General features: G+C 40.5%; 1 protein-coding gene and 1 non-coding gene across 3 annotated transcripts in view; one reads left to right on the top strand and one right to left on the bottom strand.

The window, feature by feature from the left end:
- nfasca (neurofascin homolog (chicken) a) overlaps positions 1-19403 on the bottom strand; it is a 125637-nt gene that overhangs the window by 78310 nt on the left and 27924 nt on the right. For both annotated transcript variants that reach the window (XM_078249341.1, XM_078249342.1), the window contains exons 2-3: positions 18754-18798; positions 6700-6874 (exon numbers count right to left, since the gene is read on the bottom strand). In XM_078249341.1, the coding sequence (XP_078105467.1) occupies positions 6700-6793 (94 nt within the window). In that variant the 5' untranslated portion in view covers positions 6794-6874; positions 18754-18798. The remainder of the gene's footprint in view (positions 1-6699; positions 6875-18753; positions 18799-19403) is intronic.
- On the top strand, positions 14492-14563 carry trnas-gcu (transfer RNA serine (anticodon GCU)). The gene has a single exon. It is a non-coding gene; the product is annotated as a tRNA-Ser (tRNA).

Here is a 19403-nt window from a genome sequence, read left to right as displayed (position 1 = left end):
CTGCAAAGTTGCAGATCTTTTAGCTGCTTCATTGAGCTCTTTCTTTCTTCTTCAGTCGTCTTTGTTGTGAAGGCATACTTTAGCACACAAAACTAACATTAGGCTATAATTTGTTTTTTAAATGCAAAGTTTATTACATTAACCAATTGGGACATTAATTTATCATGTAATAACAAAATAAGGCGCCTTTCACTTTCACTAACGTCACCATAAGCGGAGTTTGACATTCGACTCGAAGTCATTGTAGCAGCTGAGACCTGGCCTACCACTTGGGGGACACAGCACGAGCACATATGGACAAAACAAACATGCTAAATATTTTTAAAGCAGATTTTAAATTACATTGTAACAATTTAACAACTTGCCCTTATGAAATCCAATCGTGGCACGACAGACAGTGGCGGAATGCCCCGACACTTAAATTCAACAACAAATTTAACAGTGAACAATCAATGTTCGACCTACAGTCTGTTGAGATGCCTCTCCAAACACAGAAATGAAGCGCAATCACACTATAAAAACGTTAAGACACGTTAAGAAAAAAGATCCATATTTTGCCGTAATCCAATGACACGAAAAAAAAGTAATCCACAGCGATCAGTAGATCCACCTCGCCGTTTAAACAATGTGGAATAAAACGTATAAAAATCCAAAACTTTAACAACTCACGTGAAGGCAGAAGGGCTTGGCTTTCCCGCTTTCATTTGCGATGCTCCGTGTTTGAGAATATAAACAAAGTCACGTGACTGGGGGCAGATGCCATCACTGAGGGCAAGATTGGATGATATAGCGATTTCATGTGATTTAACTTTAGTAATGATTGGCGTATTACCGTAATAATGCAGCCACCACAGCAAAAAATAAATAAATAAATAAAGACAGAAAGGTTTATTTAGGCTCTTTCACCAGAGGGACAGCTAAGCCAATCAGGGCAAACGGGCAGTTGCCCAGGGGTAACAATAGCCCGTACCTGTGCACGTCCCTGACTATTAGCTCAGCTAATAGCTAATTGTGACAAGCTAAAACAAAAGCTGTCTGTATGAGGCCTAACTGCTTTATCTTAGTTTGCCAAGAATCTTAAAATTAGCAAATTCTTGTAAACTTATGCCGACCTTACACCAAACGTATTTTCAAACGATTCCACTGTCGCAGACAAATTTCCAATATCGTAATAAAAACCTGAGAGTTGTTAGAGTCGGGGCGCTTCCGTCGTCTCAATCGTTTGGTGTAAAGTGGTCATAAAACTCAGACCAAGTCAGTCTTTTTCCTGTCTTGACGTCCCAACAAAATCAAACTTGTTTGATATTATCATAACTTTTAAGTCTTGGTAGTGAAGTGAAATCATGTGAACATTGTCAACCATAGGCGCCGATTATGTTTGGTGCTCACGGGGCGCAGGCCCTTTAAAAAAAAAATTAGTCAAAACATGTTTGCATTTCAGAACCTTAGGAAATGGACAGCGGCCGACACAAACACGCACGCCTATTAAAGCAACACTATGTAACTTTTCTCACTTGGAACTACAGCTCGCGCGGCTGTAGTTCCAACAAGACAACCTGTAGGGGGACCGAAATAAAGCTGTAAAGTAGGCTATCTTTCAACTCAGGACAACGCCACTTCTCACAAATACAGATAGGATTGGAGATGAAAAGTTTAACTGACACGTAACCGCGATCAGCTTCGTGGGAAATTAAGAAACAATGCCACCGACATAACCAATCACACTATGACAGATGCTCCACTTAGCACCAACTGCAATGTTTAATTTTAAATGAATGTAGCATACTGGCATTCTGGCACACATGGGTGCTCAGTATTTAATGTGGGTGCTCGAGCTCCGGAACACCCACAGTATCGGCGCCTATGTTGTCAACAACCAATGAGTGTGCTCCCTCCAGCACCAAACAGGAAGCAACAAACTGCTAGAGCCTGCTTGTTTATGGTTGCTATGGCGACGCGCTAAGCTAAATGCAGATTTTCAACCCTTCTGAAGCACGTCATCCAACGGGAGTTTTATCGGCGGATAGACACAGACCTCCGGGTAATGGAGACATTCATCGGCATACGGCAGAACAGAAAATCAGCACTCTTTCCCTCAAGTTACCAGCTAGTGGTAGCTAGCTAGCTTGGTTAAAGTTTTCAAAACAAATCTAGCTGTAGTCTTGCAATGTGTGACCCTGCAAGATCCCCAGTCTTTACATTGTATGACAGTCTTTAACGTTAGATGTGAGTTGATTGTCTTTTTCAAAGTCTGCTCAGAATCTTCTAGTGGATGGTAGGCATTGAAGGACAATTCCAGCGCAAAATGAACCTAGGGGTTAATAACACGTGTACCGAGTCGACCGTTCTTTGGGATATGTTTTGATGATAATTAAATGTCTCTAGCTTGAAACAAGCTAGCACGAACCGCTGATTAGCTTAACGCTAGGCTTTCGGGGCACTGTTAGAGTCAAAATAAATCACTATTTTATACCACTAACAAGGCTCAAAATAGCACCATACTTCCACGGTAGCATAATGAGTTCGTCGAACCACAAACGCCCTGCTAGAGCTATGTTACTGGTTACTGGTTTCACGCGTTCGTGGTTCGACTGGTCATGGCTGTTTTCCCAAGATTGCGCCTGTCTGTATACTCGAAGGTAATGTCTTTATAAACTATCTTTTTAATAAACTGTCTGTACACTTACAACGTTCTCAATGCTTCAATTTACATGTAGGGACCCTCATTATGCTACCATGGAAGTGTGGTGCTATTTTGAGCCTTGTTATTGGTATAAAATAGCGATTTATTTTTACTCTACCAGTGCCCCAAAAGCCTAGCTTTAAGCCAATCAGCGGTTTGCGTTAGCTTGTTTCAAGTTAGAGACACATTCGATTACCATCAAAACATATCCCAGATAACAGTCGACTCGGTACACATTGTATGTTATTAACCCCTAGGTTCATTTTTCGCCGGAATTGTCCTTTAACTGCTGGCTGAGACGAACCAGCCTTGTTAGCGGATGTTTAAGGGGAAGCTTAAACCCTGAGGGTGGACCAGTTGAGAACCACTGTTATAGCTTACAGTTATGTTGTGTAGAGTTTATGCAATACAATATTGAAATTAGTTGTTATAAACAGAGAGAGAGAGAATCGTGATCTATAGAATGAAACACAGAAACTAAGACTGTGGACTCACCTGTAAGAAGTTCCCGCATCAGCAAAAGGTGAGCAGTAAGGAGGAGAAAGACAACACACGCATGTTATGTTTCAGATTGTACATCACAGACTGTAACAGTGTCACGCTTTTCTTTGGCAGCCCTATTCTTTATGTGATTCAAATGTGTTTGGGTTCTGCAGCACCACAGGACAAGTGAAGAGCATACAATGAGGTGGTAGTGAGTTGATTAAACATATGTCAGAAAATACTTTTTGTCCTTTGGTATCACTTTGTCCTATTTGGCATACATAATGACATAGATCTAGTTTATGTTTGTACAGTCATTTTGTAATGCTCGATATGATTAGACGTGCTTTTCAAATTACAATCTGACAATCATTCAGTGTTGACTGCGCTGACTGACAATAACAGGCTGATAAAAAGACAGCGATCTGACAATGTAAGTGTGTAACATGACTTTTGTAGGTGCCTGACTGTAAGTGAGGGTAATGTAATGCATCACTAATAAGAAATAATTCAACTCAAGCACAAGGTAACAAGACTTTAACATTTGACTAAGTGCTGTAAATGTACTAAATACCTGTATGTGTAGATATGCAGAGGTGCATGTTTGATTTAAGACCCTTCCCCACTGACACACAGGAACACACACACACACACACACACACACACACACACACACACACACACACATACACACACAAAAATGAAGCAACCCTGTGTCAGGAGCTTGGCCTTGTGTTTGCGTAACAGATAAGTCCTGATAAATGGTGTGTGCTGTGTGTGCATGTCCATGCTGCTGTTCACTAGTATGGGTCTTGCCTGCATGTATTGTATATTTTATCTAGTTAATAATGATGATTGTTTTGTTAACTACAGTACAACTCCACAGACCTTTTAACAGAACTTAAATAGTATTAATATCATGCCCTTTATATATTATTATGTAAAGATGGAGAGTGTGTGTGTGTGTAAGTGTGTCCATGGGTGTGTGTCCTGTAGGGATGTGTGGAAAGAACTCATCAATAAAGGTCAAAAGTGCAGTTTGCTGTGAAGTAAATAAAGAGACTGAAGGAAAAGAGGGGGATGGGGCTTCTCATTCTGTCTCCTGAATTAAACCATCAACACACTGTGGATGTGCTGCTCTGACAAAAAGCTACAAGGGAAGAGTCATCATGGTCTAACATGTCATATTGCATCATTTTGCGAAACAAAAATGTGACTACTGGTGGCTTTTTGATATATATGTTATGCCATTCTATGTCTACCAAGTAAAATTTCTTGTACACGTAAACATTCTTGGCCTGATTCTCAAGGTGCAAGTTTCATTTATTATCAATCTACAGCACAGGGTTGCACAATGAAATGCAAGATGTAGCCCCCTAATGCTAAGAACACAAAACAAAATAGCTAGAAGCTAGTCTTGAGTTAAATGGTACAAAAGCCAGTTCTGCTGCTTGAAAATGTTGCACCAAAGCATATATTATAAAAACATAACAAGAACCTAAAAAACTGTTTATTTACCATTCGTACTTAACTAGGAGTTGAAATGGACCAACTGGGTTATAAGGGTATTATCCAAATGGTCTCTGCTGGGCGTGTGTGTGTGTGTGTGTGTGTGTGTGTGTGTGTGTGTGTGTGTGTGTGTGTGTGTGTGTGTGTATATATATATATATATACACACACACATCAATACAGATCAATAGAGCATCATAAGTCTAGGGTTAAAAGGTCAGGCTTATAAAAAAAACAGAGAGAGAGAGATGGTGCCATAGGGGGGTAGAAAAAGAAGACAGAGCAGCTGACAGCTGTGAGTGTGTGTGTGTGTGTGTGTGTGTGTGTGTGTGTGTGTGTGTGTGTGTGTGTGTGTGTGTGTGTGTGTGTCAGCATGCATTTGTGTATGGAACATATAGGCAAGGTGTCCTTGAGGCTCTCTCAAAATCAAATAATTTTTCATTGCACAATTGTGAAACATTTATCTTTGCTGTGAAAAGGAGTGTGGGTGTGTGTGTGCGTGCATGCGTGCGTGCGTGCATGCGTGTGAGAGAGGAAGGAAAGAAGAAGAAAGGGCATGACTCCTCCTTTTGTCCTTTGTGCTTTTGTTCCCAATTCCCGTCAGGAATCCATTTAACAGCAGAATCCAGTCAGGCTGTTGTACTATCATAATGGACAGGTATGAATGTGTGTGTGTGTGTGTGTGTGTGTGTGTGTGTGTGTGTGTGTGTGTGTGTGTGTGTGTGTGTGTGTGCGTGCGTGCGTGCGTGCGTGCGTGCGTGTGGGTATGTTGGTGTATCTATATAAAACATTAATATGTGCATGGTGGAACCAAGGAAGACTTATCATCTTTGGCTTTGCAGTGAGGGAGCCACCCAAAGTGAAACACTATTACCCAGGGATATAAATCAGTGTATTGTCATGATAATCAAATGTCAATGTGATCATATAGCTCTGGCAACATATTTATTATTTCATATTTAAAAAATTAAGGCTAGATTATTTTAACTTCACTGTTGGAGTTAATTAATTATTATTTTTCGGTAATCACTGTCTTGTTTTAAATTGATGTGTGCCTATAGGAGTGCCATCACATCCATATATTGTCTGGACTGGTCCCATCAGAGGTTGCTGCTGGAAAGGGCGACTGTTGTTTCGTGCATATTAACCGATGTGAACGCATGTTCATGCGCGACGTGGTTACCTTTTCGACTAGAGACACATGCACTACTGGCGAACACATCATCAAACATGGAGAGGGTTTACCCGAACTCTAGAGCCCTTGAAAGCGAACTGAGACCCCTGTTTCCAAGCGGACCAGAGTTTGGTCGTTTGGTCTGCACTAATAGATAGTTTATAATAGACTAATAGTTTTCTAGCAGCAACTGAGCAATCCAGGAGGTGGAACGTCAAGGATATAGACTATGTACGTAACTACATCGTTTATTTTAAGCCAAACCATGAACTTTTCATAAACCTAACCATGTGTTGATCTGCTGCCACCGGTAGGGCCGCTAATTTAGGAAATGCAGCTGTGGGTCGTATTAGAGGGTAGGAACAAATTACTTACAGTATGTGTTCCTATGGGTTGAAGGACTTGTTAGTCATACACCTCTCTCTCCGCCATGTTTCCTGACTGTGTGTTCACAATGCCAAAACATGCCACTTGCCATACGTTGTAAAATGATCTGCCTTTTACTAAAAGGCTATAAGCAACAACATTTAATTTGACGAGGCAAACTGTTAAACAGCTCTTGTGTTCTTGTTGTTCTTGTGTCGGCAGTATGCAGTTTAAAGAGTTTGTAAAAGTGTGGGCTAAAAATGGTTGGCAGAATCTGACATTACATGGAATATAGTTACTATGTCAGTACTACCAGACAGCAAGTCAATTGGGCTGCAGCAATCCTAGCAACACTGAGTACTCTTGTGTAAACCTCAGTCAACTTCCCTTTAACCAAATTTATTGTCATAGTTTTGGTATTTGTGTCACCATTTGATGTAACATATTGTGTTAAAGTGGATCTGATGATTGCTGAGTGACTTACGGTCTTGTGGGACTTCAATGGGTGCTGCTTCGCGCCACAGTAGCAGCAATAATGACATGTGAACCAGGGCCACATGGCCGCCCTGCCCCAACATCTCTCCCCAACCGATTGGCCGGCCTCGCCCCTCACCGCTCCTGATTGGCTAGATGGTTGTCCTTACAGCCACACAGAGGACCTGAGAGTACAGACACAGACACAGAGACAAATGGTTAGGATGAAGACAGGATAGTAGGCCGCTCAGTACAGTATATCTACAGTATACACTGTTTGTGTGTGTTGGTGAGTGTGTAGCTGTGCATGTATTCTGGCATGAGTGTGTGTCGACTGGCCTATATTCACAGCTGAGGCCCTGTGTGGCTCCCGAGAGAGAGTAGCCTGGAAACAAAGCCAGGGAGAAGCTCTGTGGCACTGCTTCTTTCAGTAGGATCAGGCTCCAGTCACAAGCTGTTTCACAGCAAAATGCAGAATGGTTTCAATTATCGGCCCAGAAATGATGATGGAGAATGGATTATTGGGACCATTGCATCATTCGAATTTAATCAATGTCTTTGCTAATTGTAGCATTTTGTTTGTTAATTGTATATTTTCATAATCTTTTAACTTGAAGCTACAAAAGGGTGTCTAGAGACTGCGAAATACCTCTATATTATCATCACATCATATCTTATCATCACGTTTTTCATCTATACAAAAATTCCAAAATTTTATTGAATTATGTTTATTGTTGTGTTCTTGAAATATATATTTTATTTCACAATTCAAAAGGCAAAATGTAATTCTACAAAAACAAATGTAATGAATGTTCCATCATTTGCTGCTGAACACTTAACCCATATACTAATATCAAGACGATGCAGTGATATTTATCACAATATTAACTTATAATGCCAGTGAAAAAGCAGAACACTTAGTGCCGATGCTTCAACATCCATTTGTGTAATAGCAAGTCAGTTGCAGTGACAAACAAGGCATACCACCCACTGTATGTGGTCATTGACTTTTCAAAGGTTTTTAAGGGCGTGTGGCCCTGATATCTGTGTCAACAAGTAGAATGAGAGACTTTTAAATTTTAATAATTTACATTTGCTGTTTGGAGCACTGTTGTTCCCAAACCGTTCATCTGGCATTTAGGTGCATCTGCATCATCATAGTGATGTTTTGGTAGTTCCGTTGTTATCTTATTATAGCTTGATACATACAGTAGGCTATGTCGCTGGCACATGAGCACTATTACAACTCGTACAATATTAATCATTTGCAAATGTTAGCTTGTTAGTGCAAAAATTGCAAAACAGCATGTCATTACGCACAGGTTTTTATTTGCTTTAAAGCCATTGGATGGAAACACTTTCACCGGCTTTATTCACATGAATGTTTTTAGTGAACTTCAGATAATTCGATTGACAGATGGAAACATAGCTTGTGTCTCAGCCTGTCACACTCACCTGTTTTGTTTGTGCTACCTTAACTACACCCATACCAAGCTTCATCGCCTTGTGCCCAGTAAGGACTTTCGGGCCTCAGTAACTGGCAAAGATGTCAGTGAGTAGTAAACCATAAGCCAGCTAGTAGGCCTGCTGACAACATGGGCACTACATCCATGTTTTTCTACACTCAGTGGTCTAAACTTTTCTTCCTGCCACATTATTCGGCAGCCAACCCACAAGCCAAAGATTTCTAATTTACACCCCACCACCTCCAAATGACAGCCAGGTCTGTGTACTGGCAACCATAGCAGGACCACCTGCCACTGTTAATCCCTGTCCCCCATGCTGCCATCTCCCACCAGGATCAATCCTTCTCTCTGCTTCAAATCACACCAGAGCTCAAAGCCATGACAACAGGATGAATTAAAAAAAGAAAACAGGTGGGAGTATGAGGGTGAGCATTTACCATAAGGTTGCCATTTTAAATCTGTAAGAAAATATGGATAATGAGGACGGAGAATGTGACTTAACACACTGTCGAGGTGCTGAGGACTGTGACATCAACTGTATCAATAATCGTTAAATTACAGTTAAAATAAACAAAATAATATAATTTGTAGTGAAAACTGGACTGAGACCCCTCATTTCAAATGTTAAATATAGTATATATATACAGTGGTGTGAAAAAGTGTTTGCCCCCCTTCCTCATTTCCTGTTCCTTTGCATGTTTGTCACACTTAAGTGTTTTGGAACATCAAACCAATTTAAACAAAAGTCAAGGACAACACAAGTAAACACAAAATGCAATTTGTAAATGAAGGTGTTTATTATTAAAGGAGAAAAAAAAATCCAAACCATCATGGCCCTGTGTGAAAAAGTGATTGCCCCCCTTGTTAAAACATACTATAACTGTGGTTGTCCACACCTGAGTTCAATTTCTCTAGCCACACCCAGGCCTGATTATTGCCACACCTGTTCACAATCAAGGCATCACTTAAATAGGAGCTGCTTGACACAGTAAGGTCCACCAGAAGATCCTTAAAAGCTACACATCATGCCGAGACCCAAAGAAATTCAGGAACAATTGAGAAAGAAAGTAATTGAGATCTATCAGTCTGGAAAGGGTTATAAAGCCATTTCCAAAGCTTTGGGAATCCAGCGAACCACAGTGAGAGCCATTATCCACAAATGGCGAAGACATGGAACAGTGGTGAACCTTCCCAGGAGCGGCCGGCCGCCCAAAATTACCCCAAGAGCGCAGCGACGACTCATCCAAGAGGTCACAAAAGACCCCACAACAACGTCCAAAGAACTGCAGGCCTCACTTGCCTCAGTTAAGGTCAGCGTTCATGCCTCCACCATCAGGAAAAAGACTGGGCAAAAATGGCCTGCATGGCAGAGTTCCAAGGAGAAAACCACTGCTGAGCAAAAAAGAACATCAAAGCTTGTCTCAATTTCTCCAGAACACATCTTGATGATCCCCAAGACTTTTGGGACAACATTCTGTGGACCGATGAGACAAAAGTGGAACTCTTTGGAAGGTGTGTGTCCAAGTATATCTGGCGTAGAAGGAACACTGCATTTCATAAAAAGAACATTATACCAACTGTAAAATATGGTGGTGGTAGTGTGATGGTCTGGGGCTGTTTTGCTGCTTCAGGACCTGGAAGACTTGCCGTGATAAAAGGAACTATGACTTCTGCTGTCTACCAAGAGATCCTGAAGGAGAATGTCCGACCATCTGTTCGTGTACTCAAGCTGAAACGAACTTGGGTTCTGCAGCAGGACAATGATCCTAAACACACCAGCAAGTCCACCACCGAATGGCTGAAGAAAAAACTAAATGAAGACTTTGGAGTGGCCTAGCCAAAGTCCTGACCTGAATCCTATTGAGATGTTGTGGTATGACCTTAAAAAGGCCGTTCATGCTCGAAAACCCTCTAATGTAACTGAATTAGGACAATTCTGCAAAGATGAGTGGGCCAAAAATTCCTCCAGGGACGCTGTAAAAGCCTCATTGCACGTTATCGCAAAGCGGCTTGGTTGCAGTTGTTGCTGCTAAGGGTGGCCCAACCAGTTATTAGGTTTAGGGGGCAATCACTTTTTTCACACAGGGCCATGATGGTTTGGATTTTTTTCACCTTTAATAATTAACACCTTCATTTACAAATTGCATTTTGTGTTTACTTGTGTTGTCCTTGACTTTTGTTTAAATTGGTTTGATGTTCGAAACACTTAAGTGTGACAAACATGCAAAGGAACAGGAAATGAGGAAGGGGGCAAACACTTTTTCACACCACTATATATATATATATATATATATATATATATATATATATATATATATATATATATATATATATATATATATATATATAAAACATGATTCCATAAGTATGATTAATAATTTTAACTATTTAATTATTAATTATAGCGAGACTATATGTAACTTTTGAAGAAACAATGGTATATTACAAATACATATATAACAATTTGCTTAATTCAATAGGGTTTAGCTGCTCCAGTCTGGGTTGGTGTGGTATGACCAGTAGCTTATGGTGGCTAATGTTAGCAAAGTTTAGATTAGCATTGCTTTAAAGAGTCACTTTGTTGGCTTTGTTCAACGTTTCTCTGCTTGTGCTACTGTTCAGTCCCTCCAGGATTTCGCAATGGCGCGATCGCGTCAATCACCGCGAATTCAACCAGTCACCGCGAATTTGGTGCAACTCGCAATATTGACCAATCACTCAACTTTTCCGCAAATTTGACCAATAACCTGAAGTTTCCCGCGACTTCAACCAATCCCAGCAGTCCCACGTGCCATAAGTATGTGACTCTGAGAGCCAATGACCAAGCGGGAGTGAGAACGGCCACGGGTTGATCATTTCCTTGTTCCTGATGAAGACAAGACGTGTGTGACTGACTCGAACATTCCACATTTACCAACAAAACCGAAAGACCATGTAAAACATTTCAGACCATCATCTGTATACATTTTAACATTAATGTACGCTGTAACGTTTTTTCACTCTAAAGTCGCTGAAAGCTGCTGTTGTTTCAATCCTGTCGGCTCTGTACAGTGGACGGGGCTGCTGCTCCGTTCCCCCCCGCGACTGACGCACGCACACACACAAACATGCAGGAAAAACCGGAGATGAGACGTACAGGATGACCTAAATTGAGGACAGCTACGCTCGTTATTGTAAGTGCAATGATAAGTTAAAGTCCAATAAGTAACGTTACTTTATCAAACCATATGAATGTGTGTCCCAGTCCAGGAAATGAACTAACAATGCAAAGATCAACAAGCCACTGACACATATGTTCAGATTTGATTCATTCAATAAATTATTATTTTCTGTCTTAAATCCACCAGCCATTTTCATATTATACCAACAATTGCAGCATCCTGAGCCTTTTTGGTAAGGTTACTAGGAAATCTCAGCCCAGAGTTATTTTATTCTCCCCAAAACAAGTTTACTTTTTATTTTTAAAGAACTATAAAAAAAAAAAGGAATCACAACTTTTTTAGCAACTTTCACTGTCTCCCGCAACTTCATTGCAACAAACAGACAAAAGACATTGCAACTTTTATCGCAACTTTTTACAAAAGCTCCTGCAAAATCAGGCATTTTGGGCCGCAACAATCTCAAAAAAGGCTGCGAAATCCTGGAGGGACTGAGACTGTTATGAGATTTGCTCCTAACCTTTAACATTGGCCATTTTTATGGTTGTCTTTTTAACATCTGGCCAGTAAGATGGAGATCAGCATTAAGCAAACTCATTTGGCTCATTTACACTGTTTTCTGTTTAAGTTACTATCTTACATACAAATGTCAAAAGTGTGGAGTTTCATTAGAATTTCCTGATCATCATACAAACTGTTTTGCTCACAATTCGAAGAAATTGGTCCAATAATACACAAAGTAGTATCAGCCTTTATCTCTTGAAACTACGAACTGTGAAATAACAATGATTTCACAACAGAGGGGGCGCAACAGCTTTTTGGCCTGGGGCAGTAGTCAGATGTCATCCAAAACCTGTAAACACCTACCACCCCCCCCACACACACACACACACACACACACACACACACACATTATGCATAAACCATCTGGTGGTATGTTAGTCCAACACGATAAGACTAAATTGCTAATCTGCCCCTGGGGAGCTAATACCCCTGGATCGGCTGGCATGAGGTGCCAATCACACACACACAAACACACACACACACACACACACACACACACACACATGCACAGATGCAAATGCACAGGGTACACGGTCACACATGGATGAAGACACCCCGACCTTCATTGCGCTCAGAAGACACACGCACACACAGGCACACATACACACATACAGACACACACACACACACACACACACACACACACACACACACACACACACACACTACACACTACAGATAGGAAAAGAGCATGCCACACAGTCCAATGTGAGCCTTAAAACAGAAAGGTGCTTTGAATTGCAGATCTATTCCCAGCCAAGAGAAATCAGGATAAGGAGGTATGAAAGAGAGAGAGAGACATGGACAGAATGGCAGGGAAAGCTCTGAAATAGGTCAGTGTTTCTTTCCACGTGTGGAACCCTCTCCACACACTGCAGTGCATTATAAATGATGCTGTAGCTCACAGTGATACACTGAGGCTGAGTGCACATGCAGAGGAGAAAAAGGGTCGGTGAACGTAACATACTACCAGGGTGCGAACCACGGGGGAGTTAGGGGAAGTTCAGCTCCCCTTAATAAGACAGCCAGCAGTGGAGAGACGCTTGGGGAGCGTCGCTTAGGCCTAATTGAACGGAGTAGCCTGAGTAACTTTAACCGTTGTTCATGTGAAATCTCAAAGACAGCCTGATGCTTTGTTTATATATTTATTTAGATAGATCTGTGGGTGCTATTTGCTGTTTGACCTATCAATTCCTGTCGATGAAGTATAATAGGGTAAATCCTGTATAGTGCATTGTAAGTCGCAAGTTGTTGTCAACGTGAGGTTGCCATGCATCTAGAGGAGACAAGAAATAGTCCCCCACAAAACCCCAGCCAAACTATATCTCATCGTCTTGTAACGAATGAGATATATCATGTTAATGTGTGAGCTTTAGAGGACAGTATACTAGAGTGGTAAGAATCCTCTTAGCTGCCTCTCAGCAAGAACGCGAACAAGCATATTTCCCAAAATATAAAACTCAGATATATCAGCTCTGGTACAAAAAACATCAAACAACAGAGACTTAAGGTTGTGAAGGAATCATGACTAAGACACGCCATCACATACATCACCTAGTGATTATAAATCTGGTAAATTCTATTAATCTATACTGCACAGGGACCCAATGGTGTAATAGGTACACTTACACAGAGTACCCAATTTATTGGGTACAACTGCACAATCTAATGCAACAAAAAATACAGCACACCAGCAACAAATACAGTCTTTGTTTAGGTGATAAAGGTTTGGGTATTTATTATGGTGTTGTTATGGGTTTTATTACTGTATATGAGAAGATTTTAATGTTATGTCCACTTTAGATATATATGAGTACAAACAAATATTGGAACCACCTTGTTAAAAATACATTCCAATACAGCACCCGCATCACACCAACTATCCGTTATCCATTTGAGCATATGAAGCTCAAGGTTAGTACATAGCAGTTAGGTAAAGCAAAGCTAAAGCTTAGAATGAAATAATCAAGCAATAACCAAGCTAGTTTCAAAGCACCGCTATGAAATCAACAACATGTGAATAAAGCTCAATCAATCAATTTGCTGGAGATTTGAGAGGGTTTGTGGGAGTTGTGGGAACATTGAGGTAAGAGATGTGAAATAAGAACAACTGGTGGGTGAAGGCCTTTTGATTTATTGACTACGATAGCAGCTTTAAATCTGAGGTTTCTACATTACACACAGTTTGAGGTCCAAAGTTGGCAGAAAGGAATCTTGATTCCCACTCTCTTCCACAGATAGACTGAGGCTGCTCTATATGAAGAGCTACATTTCCACAGGGCAATCTTCCCTTCTGCTTATTTAAAGCTATAGTGCGTAGTTTCAGCAGCCCCCATGAGGAATTCTAAGTAATGACAACAAAACTGTCGGCGCATCCACATGATACAAGCCTTCAATGACCCTGTTGTCACACGGCCCGAGACAGATCAGACTCTAATAATGGCTTGTGGTGTTTCACAATGACTTGCAATGGTGAGTGATCAGGAAGGGCCAGAGACAGACTTCCAGGATCAGGAATGACAGCAACATGGCATCCAGAGCATCACAGGGCTTACAATCAGGCGTGGATGGTCGAAGTGGCTGACTGAGACTGAGACTGTGGCTGTGGTTGTCTGGGGATATAGCTCAGTGGTAGAGCTTTTGACTGCTGCTCAAGAGGTCCCCAGTTCAAATCTGGGTACCCCCTACACAGATGATGTGTGCAGGCTGTTGTCTTTATGGGCGGCTGTGGCTCAGGTGGTAAAGCTGTTGCCTACCAATCTAAACGTTAGTGGTTTGTTCCCCTGACCGTGCAGTCCCATGTCGAAGTGTCCCTGGGCAGGATGCTGTGCACGATTACAGAAGGTTTGTATCATGTGGATGTGCTGACAGTTTTATTGTCCTTACTTAGAATTCTTCACCGGGCGACAGAAACTATGCACTACGCTTTAAGACTAGAAAAGCACTATATACTGTAAATACAGTCCATTTACAATCTCCTAAGGCCAAGGGTCGTATACCACATACCAAAATTAGGTATTTTTCAGAGATTTTATATTTGTATGTGGCATTGTTTCAAGGGCTCAGTAGGGCAGCAACAGCAGAACATGAGGAAGTGGTGCCGCTCTGTTCATGGCAGTGGTTTAGAGAAATGGAGGCTCAGTGTGTAGGGCAAAGGTTTCCCAGGTAGACTGGGGGGCACAAACATTCATGCAACAGTGCTGCACCGAACTGGCAGGATCGGATTGGCTAGCTTCTCTCACAGTGCTGCAGTACACTCGATTGTAGTTTTTTTCACATTACAACCAGGTCAGAATTACCTTAGTTTAGCCTGAGGTCCACAACCTCAGGCACACATTATCATCATGCACACAAACACACACTGAATACATTACATCAAAGGGTGCCTCATAGAAATTTTGTCTGGTCTTCCCCTTCTGCGTCTTGTGCTACAGGCTCTAACAGAAACAGTTTGGTCTGTTGCAGGCGATTTCTAAAATTCACAAGTTAATTTGTACTATGTAAATACAGTATATTTTGTATCAGTAAGCACTGCTCAGTGACCTTCTATGAGTTTTGCCAGAAGCACACTCAAAGTGCAAATCATGACTCAGAGCAAAAAAAAAACTGTTAACCTACTTCCAGAAACTGCATTCATTTGCTGAATGAGACATTTAAGAAAACAGTTCTTTAAAAGTTATCCCTTCCATTAATTTAGATGAGAGAAGACATAAAAGCAGTAAATTACATTTCCCACTCTTCTCATTTTCTTATGATAGCCCTCACGTTTTATATTTTTTAAGAGAAGGAACTTAATATGCAAGAGCTCTAACAGTTCCAAACCATCAAATGAACTGTGAAGCCAAGCATGATTATTACAGCTACAACGCCCAATCAGCTGTTGAATGTTTTCATTTTCAGTACTTTTCCTGGTTTCAGAGAAGTAATTAAACATTCAGAACATTGGGTTAGAGATTTGACCAAAAAGAATCTGCTCTTTTACAGTAGCTGACATATTGCAGACGCTACAGTACATATTGAAATGTCTTTTATTGTTTTTTGGACTATTATTGTGATCTTTTCCTTAAGCTACAGTATGTGCAATTGTTTACCCAGTACACAAAAACACTTACACAGTCCTTGTACCAACTGCCACTATTCCTTTGTATCAATTATTTTGGATGATGCGGAGTGCTAATGGTGCTCTTGGCACAAACACACTGGGGAAGGCTGAGGAAGTGAAATTACACTGTATTCATGTTGATTTTGAGTGTGCATTTTAGTGAGTTAAACATGTCCCAAACCTGGAAAATCCCTCATTTCATACTCATGATTTTGTGAGTAATTGTGTGTGTAGAGTACACAGAGTGAATTTGAATGCCCATGCCTGCAAACAGAGCAGGTCTGTATCTTTTCATGCATGAATGCTTGTGTTTATGTTGTTCTGCTTTGTATTAACTGAAGCTTTGGCTTTCCTACTTTTATGTCCTAAATGCAGTTTTCAACTCTCCAAAAATGCCTCAATTTTTCCACATAATGCAGAAAAAACAACAAAGCAGTCATTCTGAAATTTCTATTTGGAAACTTATTTATTGGATAAGAGCACTACGCACATATAATAATCACAGATTTCCGAACTGCTAGCAGCTGCAATACAACAAACTTCAAACATCAACATTATACAGACATTGTCTTCACGCAGACGATGTGTGACTACTCCTAGAGTACAGGACCCTCACGTATCCCTAAAATAATACTTTACTGTTAAGCAGTAAAGTGTTATTTAGTGATAACCGGGTGCAAATATGAAGTTAACTATCAAATAAATCATATAAAATCAAGTATAGGGGACATCAGATTACTGCATACCATGTAAATATTTTAATATAATACATTTTAATTTCAATGTTTTGTCATCTATTATTCCATTACTTTTCCTGATGTTTAAGGTTTCTGACGTCGTATCGTTTCAGTATTGGTATCCAGATATTTTGGCGGGTAGTGTATGGAAGTCATAATTTTTGTATTAGTGACAACACTATTTACAATACGTCTATACTTTTCTCCACTTCTTATTGTGACTTACATTACATTTAATCCCGCTAGTACATTATATATTCACTGCATATATTATGTGCAGTGAATGTAGGAAAAACAGCTCTATGCTACTCTAAGTTAGCGTGATGGAAAGGTAGGCAGCTAAGAAGGAAATCCGGGTGGACCATCTTTCCCTCTTAGTCATCTTGTTCTAAACACAAATCCTGTATATGTCTCCATTTTTATCTCTCTGAGACAGTGGCAAAGCTGGAGGCATTAACCCATTATCCGCCTCCTCAACCATTTCGCTGACCCCCAACACAGCATCACCAATTCTGTGCTACAAACACCCCCAAAATAGCCCTCCACCCATCACACACAATTACCCTCAGCACCACAGTGCTCTCATGGCTACTGCACACACATAAATAAATACTGTATGTACAAGCAAGCCAGCAGTCAAAGTAAATCACAAACTGCTACAAAAGCAACCGCAGGAAGGTAATAGGCATATACAGTGGCGCCAGTGTTCATGCTGTTTCCTGTTAGTTGGTGCCCCTCCCCCGCTGAAATCACAGCCATTTACAGGGAAACCTGGATACACTATATCAAAATAAAAACACAGAGAAAACCTTGATCTGTGAGTCTACTTTGGCCCTGGCTGTATTTTTGCATGCATCTAGTTTTGTCTGCATTTTGTTTGACAGTGTGTGCTCTGTCCTGTGAAGATCTTTGTCCTCAACCTATAGGTGCCTCTCTGTGACTGGCTGGAGTTGTAGGTTTGGCCTGGGGAGTGTCTTCCTACCTTTTTTAAATGCCCCGGTTTCCAGCAGTCCTGTGACAGCAGTCTGACATATAATAATAATATAATAATAAATTGAATTCATATAGCGCTTTTCACGAACTCAAAGTCACACTTTTTGGGGAGATGTATTCCTTTATTTTTTAGTTTTGGCCTTGTTAAATTGTATATCACTTATATTGCTTCAGTCTATTGTCACAACTTCAGTGTTTTGTAGTAATACATTTTTTTTCCAGAAACTGCAATTCAGTGATGACCAACACAACCAAATGTCATTTCAGTTCATTATATCCAGTTTGAATCGCCCTGACCATGGCTCTAAACAGTCCCTCCAGGACTTCGCAGCCTTTTTTTGAGATTGTTGCGGCCCAAAATTCCTGATTTTGCGGGAGCGTTGGTAAAAAATTGCAATAAAAGTTGCGATATCTTTTGTATGTTTGTTGCAATGAAGTTGCTTTTTATTTTGTATAGTTCTTTAAAAATAAAAAGGAAACTTGTTTCGGGGAGAATAAAACTACTCTGGGCTGAGATTTCCTAGTAACCTTACCAAAAAGGCTCAGGATGCTGCAAATGTTGGTATAATATGAAAATGGCTGGTGGATTTAAGACAAAAAATAATCATGATTTGATTTCATTCATTAAATGAATCAAATTTGAACATATGTGTCAGTGGCTTGTTGATCTTTACATTGTTAGTTAATTTCCTAACCTGGCCTGAGACACACATTCATACGGTTTGATAAAGGACTTCAGTCTAATATATCAGTTGCCTAACTGAGTATCATAAATCCATGATGCTGTCCGTGGTGCTGAAGTAGCAGATGGATTTGTAATTGTTGACTTTTGTAATCGTTTCTAAGATTCCTGTCCCCCCCTCCTTTGCTTACTGTATATACATAAAAATATACACACACACACACACACTTGCACAAATACAAAACCCTTTTAATAAATGAGAGATCGGGCTTCTTTTCTCTCACTTAGGCGGTAGCCATCTACACGTCTATTCTTGTGAATTCTAAGATGCAGCACTGACAGAAACAGAAACACTGACTTACGTTGTCCACGCTGTCCACCCACTCTGTCCAGACCACTCAACAGACCTGATGAGACACAAAGACAACAAATAAACATTATTACAAACTCTTTAATCATCTTGAGCAAACAAATGACAACGTACAGTTCCTTTATAAAACAGAAACACCAGAATTCAACAGATATGGAAGCAATGTCAGCTATTATATTATTATAAACAAGTAATATCTGTGGTCACTCTGACTGGACCCCCTGACAGGCTATGTCTCTCTCCAAAAGTCGACTCCGAGTCAACTTTTGCAGAGCCGTAGCCAAATTAAAAGATTGTGGTTTTCCTATAGCTTACTGTATGATACTACATGGATGTTAACAGCTAGCTTGACAAAGGGTCGCCGAGTCAGTTGGTATTCCTGGTGAGTTTTTTATATATATATATTTGTTTTATTAGTATAAGCATTGTAGTAACGTTAGCATTGGAGCAATGACAACTAGCCTGTTGCTAGTCATACATTACATTATTTAAACTACAAACTAAACGCAACCTTTTAAGCGGCAAAGTGTGTGACTGGAGTAGAAAATGTACCAACTAGTTTTTGATAGGCCAGATAGAAACTGACAGAAACGTATCAACACCAACAACAAATTGTCTGCAAAACGTGTACGCCGTCGGCAT

This window comes from Sander vitreus, chromosome 4 (assembly GCF_031162955.1).
Source record: "Sander vitreus isolate 19-12246 chromosome 4, sanVit1, whole genome shotgun sequence".
Taxonomy (NCBI): Eukaryota; Metazoa; Chordata; class Actinopteri; order Perciformes; family Percidae; genus Sander; species Sander vitreus.
This window is presented reverse-complemented; position numbering and strand designations above follow the sequence as displayed.